We start from the raw sequence: 7,779 nt of genomic DNA, 5'->3' as shown, positions 1-7,779 counted from the left end.
TCTCTCTCTCTCTCTCTCTCTCTCTCTCTCTCTCCCCCTCCCTCTCTGAAATCAATAAAAATATTTTTTTTAAAAGACATCTGCCCCGGCCCTCGCTCTGGCTCCACTCCTTCCCATCCTGACAGGCAGCGGAGGCAGGACAAGGGCAGCAGGAGACTGAGACCTGAGCGCTGAAGCAGCAGGAGAAAGGAAACTTAGAGAAGATTCAAGTTCGTGGTTTAATTTGATTTTGGGAGAAATGAATGGTAATGAAATGATCTGAAGAAGAAACCCTTCATTGTGAACGTGGGCCTAAAATTCTGCCATGACACAAAGTGGAACTACAAAGAAATCATTATTCAAAATTCACATTTACAGCCATAAAACCTTCCGGCAAAAAATGCGTATGCCTCGCTTTTATTTCGTTCTCCTTGTAAAACAGTGAGTGACTGTGCCGAGACCGCAATGAACCATTTAATACCCTTTGCACCCCTGCGTGGGACCAGACGCCTGCTCTCATCCTCGCGGCTCTTCCCCAGGAGAGAGGGCTGCCTCCTGCCTGCAGGGCTTGCAGAGCGCGCACTCCAGAGCCCGCACTCCGTCCACGGAGCTCTGCAATGAGCGCCCTCCTCCCTCGCCGATGCAGACAGACGCGCCCTCGGAACCTCGGTCCTGCGGCTGCCTGCTGCGCCCATGCCCATCACAGGCAGGCCACACACGAACACCCACAATTGAATGCGTAAAACTCCTATTTATAGCCAACAACATGGAGCGACGGTGGTGTGAGAGCCAAAGTACACTAGCGCCATAGTACCGTTTCCAACCCGCACCAGAAAGACCAGCTCTGGGCAAAGCACCCCGGCGGAGAACGTCTGCGTCCCCAGGACGGCTCAGCCACGTCAGCCCGGGAGGCCAGGCCGCTCGCTGGCCCGTGTCCCACAGCTCGCTGTCTGCGACGCTGAGGGCGAGCCTGGCAGGAGTCAGCTGCGGGCGGAGTCACGTGATGGTACCTTCTGCACGAGGCTGGCATCCCTGTCGCCAGGTGTAGGTTTCCCACAAAAATAAAAGGTAGAAAAGTCCAAGCAGCGAGACGAGCGTCTGTGGGTGGGGCAGCTCCGGGCCATCAGTCGTCCATCTTCACAGGCAGCTTCTCCGAGGGGCCGGGGGCCACCGGCTGGGACGGGGCCCAGGCTGGGTTCTCCTCCCCGCGGATCACCTTCTCCCACTGGCTGAGGTTGTTCCTAGGACAGATGGGGCAGCGACACGTGCTGCTTACTCGGGCCCTGGGCTGGCCTCACGCTGACCTACCCCTGCGGAGGCTCCGCCCAGGGCTTGGGGGGCTGTGCTGACTCTGCTGGTAACTTGCTTGCTAGGCTGGCAGGCTCCCATTCGCCTCCCTGACTGGACACGGCAGCTTAGTGTCTCAGGAGAGCCTGAAGCCACCTCAGCCTGCGGGAGGGGCCCAGGTCCCAGATGGCACGGGCAGGAGGCCGGCGAGGCTCAGACAGATCCTGTCACCCAGTTAGAAGGGGTGGCAAAGCGGGGATGTGCCGTCAGATGACTTGCTGAGGAACGTGTGGTACCTTTACACATGGAATACTATGCAGCTGGGAAAAATAAGGCTCTCCTACCCTTTGAGGCAGCATGGAGGGACCTGGAGAGCACTATGCTAAGTGAATAAGACAGGCAGAGAAAGACACGTATCACATGATCTCACTCAGGTCTGGAATCTAATGAACAAAATAAGCTGATGAACAGAACTGGAGGCCTGGGTCCCAGGACAGACAGTGTCAGAGCAGGGCTGACACTGGATCCTGGAGGAAAGGAGGGAGCTGTCCAGTGTGCACAGCTCGTGGACACACATGCCAGTGGCATCAGAGGAGGTCGTGGGGTGGGGAGGGGCTTAGCAAAGGGGCATCTGTGACCGTGTCAACAGGAGAGCCTGCACAGAGTCTGAGTCTCTCCTCCGAGGCTGTACGCACCTGCAGGCCTTGAGGAGCGGCTCCGTGGGCGGGAAGATCCGGGTGAGGGTGGTGTAGCAGGGGATGGCCACCGCGTTGTAGAAGCCGAGCTGCCCATGGAGCCACCGGCAAGAAACACACACACGTTAGCCACCAGCAACACGTGTTCCCTCCGGGACGTCCTGTCCCTAAGCCTGGCTGCCACACTACAGGTCTCGCTTTGCTACGCAAGACCGGGCGTCACACACTCTAGAAGCGAAGCCCAGGGCAGCCTACAGCATATCAGTTACTGTAAACCAAAGCACCACCTTCCGTGGGATCGACTTTGGATGAAGCAGCTATGATCCAGGTACCATTCTTACCTCTGGTCAGATCTGGGGTCCCCAAGGCGTGTCCAGGTCAAGCACCTGCCTCTACAGAGCCCTCCCCCTCTCCCGCTCAGGACCACGGCCAGGTCTGTTTGCTGGTTGGCCTGCTGGCTCTGGTGCCTCGTTCTCTCTCCTGATGCCACACTCAGCCCCACTCCCTTGCCTGACCCACTACAATCCCATGCACTGGATCCCAGTCCTCTCAACCTGTCAAATCCCGTTTCCCGTGGCTTCCCAATGTCTTTGAAGAAAACAGCCTTCTATGGGATGTGCCAGGGGAGAGAGGTGCAGAACGACTGGTCCTTGCGCGTCCTCCTGCACTCACACCGCTTACTAGCTCATGCCCACGCATTCCCACCCTCCACCGTGGCCAGGCGGAGGCCTGCCTGCCTCTTTAACATGGAACAGCCTCACGGAGCACGAGAGCAGGGAAAAGGCAGGTGCTGGAGACAGGCGTCAGGACTGCAGCAGAGCAGCACTGCACAGCCATAGCCATTTAGAAGCAACGTAGTTGGTCACGTATCAGGTGACCACAGAAGTACTGTATCTAAAACACCCTCACCCTGCACACAAGCCTGTGATGTTTGGGAAAAACAAACTGTTCCCTTAATTCAGGAACACGAAACTCAGCCCCATCTCGGAGTCACGGCCAGTGCCCTGTGCCTTCTGCTGCGATGTCCGCTCAGCTCTCCAGGAAGAAAAGCACTCTGAGGCCCCGGCCTTCAACCACACACCCAGCAAACTCCCAACGAACTCCCCACCCACGTGAGGGTGAGAGAACGCGTGGAAAGCCCACGTGGCACGAGGGGCGCCATCTCGGGACGAAAAGCCTTTCCCACGGGCCCTGCGTGGGAGCCCGCAGACAGACGCCAGTCTGGAGACTGGCCCCGAGACCCCACAGGGAATGAGCCATAAACAACGGGAAAGAGCCGCCGCTAAACTAGAGTCCGTGCAGCGTGCGTGCCAGGCGTGCGGGTGCACATCTGCCCAAAGGGGAGGGAACAGTCCTTTCGAAAGCCCGGCCAAGGACATGGGGCTCTGCTCAGAGGCCGGAGACGCAGGAGCCTGCAGCTCCCGCTGGGCCGGCGCCCTCCACGCACACACGCTTGTATGAGCCGTCAACAAACCACCTTCAAACCAAGCAGGAAACTGGAGAACTTCGTCAAAACCATCATCCTGTCGCCGGCCCTTGTATGAGCCGTCAACAAACCACCTTCAAACCTAGTAGGAAACCGGAGAACTTCGTCAAAACCATCATCCTGTTGCCGGCCGGCGTGGCTCCGGGGTTGAGTGTCAACCTGTGAACCAGGTTCCGTTCCCGGTCAGGGCACAGGCCCGAGTTGTGGGCTGGACCCCCAGTGTGGGGCGTGCAGGGGGCAGCCAATCAGTGATTCTCTCTCATCATGGTTTCTTTCTCTCTCTCCTCTCTCTCTCTCTCTCTCTCTCTTTCCTCTCTCTCCCTTCCTTTCTGAAATCAATAAAAACATATATTTTAAAAACACCATCATTCTGTAAATCTTCTGGAATTATTTCTACCCTTAATTCCATATGATAACTACTTGTCCAGAACTAACTTCCTAATTGTGGCATTAGAGGGTGGGGAGTTAAAAAGGCCATAATCTTGTGAAAGTCATTACACCACACATGGGCACATGGAAAGTTAACAAGGCATGAGAACTCTCAAGACACAAAAAGTCAGTGTAAGTTAAGTATTTTATGTATGTTCCCTGGAGAGGGAATGATAGTCAATTTATGGCAAGATGAAACTCGAATGTACTGAAAGTCTATGCATTATTTCTTAGGAAAAGTGGGCCTAATCAAAATCTATGATGCTAACCTCCAAAAAGTACCTGTTCACTCAATGACAAAATGTTTCCTGCGTGAAAAAAATATTCCCAACTGCACTCCTCCACCTGGATCTCCCGTCAGGAAAGGTGTGTTCACTGCACAGCGTCTGTGGGAGGCCTGCCCACCAGGCGGGCGTGGACTCGGGTTCCCAGTTGGGTCCTTAGGCTCCCACACGCCCTCAGTGGGGAGGGCTCCACATGGCTCACGGTTCTGCCCTCTGAACACGACCCCCCACCCGCCCAAACCACCGCCCTGCCCTCAGCCTCCAGGGTCCCGGCAGCCTGGGGACTGCACAGGGAGAAGCACCAGCCGGAGAGCAGGCCCGGCCGGCGTCCACTGCGAGGGAGCGCCTGAGCTCTGAGCCCGCGGGCTCGGCTCGGGCCGTGACTCAAGGGCAGAGCGGAGGCCTGTCAGGCGCTTGCGGATAAAGCACTAACACTCCTGCCTGAGCTGCCAAGCCCGCAGGAGCCACCGTGCACAGGGACACAGATGGGAGTGCTTTATCCATGCCCGACGGCACGGCCGCCTCACGCTCCCGGGCGTCCCGCATCATACCTGGCCTTGTGGGACCTCATCCCTCTTGTCCCGGTCCATCATGGGAATGGGCTGGATCCCCAGCTTCTTCATCTCGTCGCCCTGGAAGGAGCGGGACAGTCATGTCTCACTGCCAAGCAGGCGCAGTGCTCACGGCTCCTCCCTCCCATCACTCGCTTCTTCACAATGCACCTGCTTGTGGTGACCGACATGACAAAGCCCAACAGTGAAAACCGCAGCGCTGCCCTGTGCTCTCTGTCCTGAGGCCCCTCTGCACGCACCGCCCAGAACCCAGCTGCCTTTGTTCCCTCTGCAGGAGGCAGGCGTTTCATCAGAGGAGTGGAGAGCCATGGAGCAACTCCAAGCCTGTCCCCTGGCGCTTCCCACGGTGTTTCCTGTGCCGAGGGGGCGGAGCTGGGCCAGGGGAGGGACACGGGTCCAGAGCGCGTTGGTGCAGATGCGTCTCCGTGAAGGCCCAGCCACAGACGCTCACTGCAGACGGCTGTGCTGCCAGCTCTGGGCGAGCAGCCTGTGAACAGCATGAGCCGAAGGCAGGGCCTCGGACTGTGGAGCCACACGAACGAGAGGGCACGCTGCTCGCTCGGAGACGACATGCGAACAAGAGAGGGCATGCTGCTCGCTCGGAGACGACTCAGAAGGAAAGCCGAGGTCTCCGTCAGGACAGGTGCTCACAAACCAGTGCTTCCCGCTGCCTTCCAGGCCGGGAGAGGCGGGCACCCACCGTGGACAGGAGCGCGGACAGCCCCTGGCCTGTGGGACGGCGCGACCCCCTCGCATTTCTACCTGCACTGCCCACGGCTGCGGTCCCCTCGGTGCCTGGACGGGCCTGCCCCCAACAGCTGAGCATGACTACTCCTGAGCGTGGGAACCGTTACTCCACAAGGAAAACTCGTGTTGTCTGGAAGCAGTCCCTTCCGGGTGAGTCAGAGCTGACGCACACCCTCATCAGACGTAGCCACCCTCGTGCTCACCTGCTGTGCGAGCGCTGAGCCCATCGGGGTGTGACCAACCGCAGCCTTTGAAATAACTTGCAACGTGAGCAGCTAACGTAGTGTTACTACATCACCCACGTTTGCTTGCTCTTCGTTTTTCCCATTTCTTGACGTTATTGATAGTCATATGAAAACCAACGACCTACCTCAGCCCAGAATTCTGCGTAAATGTCATTGGCCGTCAACTTCGTAACTGGCCACAGTTTTGTCACAGAACAAAGGTCACAGGCAGTCATCATCAAGCCAATGACGCGGTCTCTAGAACAGGACACAGAGCAGTCAGCACTGCCCACCTGTGACAAGGCGGGGTCTCCAGGGCACGGGGCACAGAGCGGTCAGCACCACTCATATTGGGGAAGGGCCTACCTACATGGCCTCATTTTACCTTAATTTCTTCTTAAAAGTCCCATCTCCAATGGTAACATGCTGGGAATTAGGACTTCAGCCCGCAGCCACTTTCTATGCCAACGTGAGTCTAGCGTGAGCCTCCTGCAAGCGCGGGCCTGTCTGTCCACACTAACACCGCGCACCCGTCTGACGGCTGTCACTTTACTAGTACAGGGAGCCTCACGTTGGGTCAAGGTCTACAGATTTGGCTTTTGCTCTGTCAGAGCTGTCTTGACGGCTCCAGGCCCTCTGGACAGCACACCTGGAAGGCACTGCCACTCCGTTCACAGATGAGGACTTAACATAACTGACAAGTGTGTGGGAACCTTCAGAGAAATACATATTTGGCTACAAGAGGTGAAGAAATTGGGAAATTTTACGAGAGATATGGAAGCTATAATAACGAGCCAATAAGAAATCTCAACCCTATATAATAAAAGCGTAGTATGCAAATTGTCCCCTCGACCGGGAGTTTGTCCGAGAGTTTGACCAGGGGGTGGGGCTGGCCGGGGAAGAGGGAGGCCCCAGCTGGCAGCAGCAGCCGCTAGGGACCGTATCAGTGCACGAATTTCATGCACTGGGCCTCGAGTACATAAAACACAACACTGACTGGAATGAACACCGATGGGAGAGGACATCTGAAAGGACCAGTGGCATTCCAATGGATCCCACAAGCACCAAGCACTCCCGGGCTCCCCCCGCTGCACAGGACGTGCACCTGTGGGACTGGTTGTTGAGGTTCAGCGAGCCCGTCTGGTGCATTTCCTCCAGCTGCTTCCTGTTGCCGAAGTAGAGGGCAAGGTCCGTCGCGATGATGGCTTTGCGGATGATCTCCAGCACCTGCTCGTACTCGCTGGAGCTCAGCGTGGAGAAGATGTTGTGCCCTTCCAGCTGTGGAGACAAGCACACCAGTGACAGGCACCTGCTCACAGCCCTGATGCTTTTAGTTCCTCCAAACAAGAGCAGGTCAGTTACACAGAGTTTATCCTTGTGTTATGACTTGTTAATTACTGTTATCTTCCACAGGAACAACTGTAACCTACTGCATAGCCAGCCAATGGCATTGGGCACACCAATGACCAGGCGTGGGGGGAACAAAACACCAAAGGGAAGGGGTTCCCAGAGGGAAGGGGTAGGCAGTAAAGGGTTAAGGGGGTCAAATATATGGGGATGGAAGGAGACATGACTGTGGGTGGTGGGCACACAGTGCAATATACAGATGATGTCGTGTAGAATTGTGCACTTGAAACCTATAATTCTATTAACCAATTCACCCCAATAAGTTTAATTAAAAAGATAATTTAAAAAGAAGAGTATCTATGAAATTCTAATTTTCATATCTATAAATAAAGTATTACTGGATACAAAAATATGTTTAAAGCTCCAATTTCACATCCTATCTAATAAAGAGGTAATATGCAAATTGACCATCACTCCAACACAAGATGGCCATCCCCATGTGGCCACGAGATGGCTGGCAGGGGAGGGCAGTTAGGGGTGACCAGGCTGGCAGGGGAGGGTAGTTAGGGGTGACTGGGCTGGCAGGGGAGTGCAGTTAGGGGCAATCGAGCTGGCAGGGGAGGGCAGTTAGGAGTTACCAGGCTGGCAAGGGGAGAAGTTAGGGGTGACCAGGCTGGCAGGGAGGACAGTTAGGGGTGACCAGGCTGGCAGGGGAGGGCAGGTGGGGGG

At 56.2% G+C, this 7,779-nt stretch overlaps 1 protein-coding gene across 2 annotated transcripts in view; it reads right to left on the bottom strand.

Annotated features, from left to right (window-relative positions):
- Nucleotides 1–440: 440 nt before the first annotated feature.
- Nucleotides 441–7,779, bottom strand: part of PDE10A (phosphodiesterase 10A) — a 230,988-nt gene continuing 223,649 nt past the window's right edge. For both annotated transcript variants that reach the window (XM_015558396.1, XM_015558397.1), the window contains exons 19-23: nt 6,809–6,981; nt 5,850–5,961; nt 4,712–4,792; nt 1,962–2,050; nt 441–1,220 (exon numbers count right to left, since the gene is read on the bottom strand). In XM_015558396.1, coding sequence (XP_015413882.1) covers nt 1,103–1,220; nt 1,962–2,050; nt 4,712–4,792; nt 5,850–5,961; nt 6,809–6,981 — 573 coding nt within the window. In that variant the 3' untranslated portion in view covers nt 441–1,102. The remainder of the gene's footprint in view (nt 1,221–1,961; nt 2,051–4,711; nt 4,793–5,849; nt 5,962–6,808; nt 6,982–7,779) is intronic.

This window comes from Myotis davidii, unplaced genomic scaffold, assembly GCF_000327345.1.
Source record: "Myotis davidii unplaced genomic scaffold, ASM32734v1 scaffold592, whole genome shotgun sequence".
Classification (NCBI taxonomy): domain Eukaryota; kingdom Metazoa; phylum Chordata; class Mammalia; order Chiroptera; family Vespertilionidae; genus Myotis; species Myotis davidii.
This window is presented reverse-complemented; position numbering and strand designations above follow the sequence as displayed.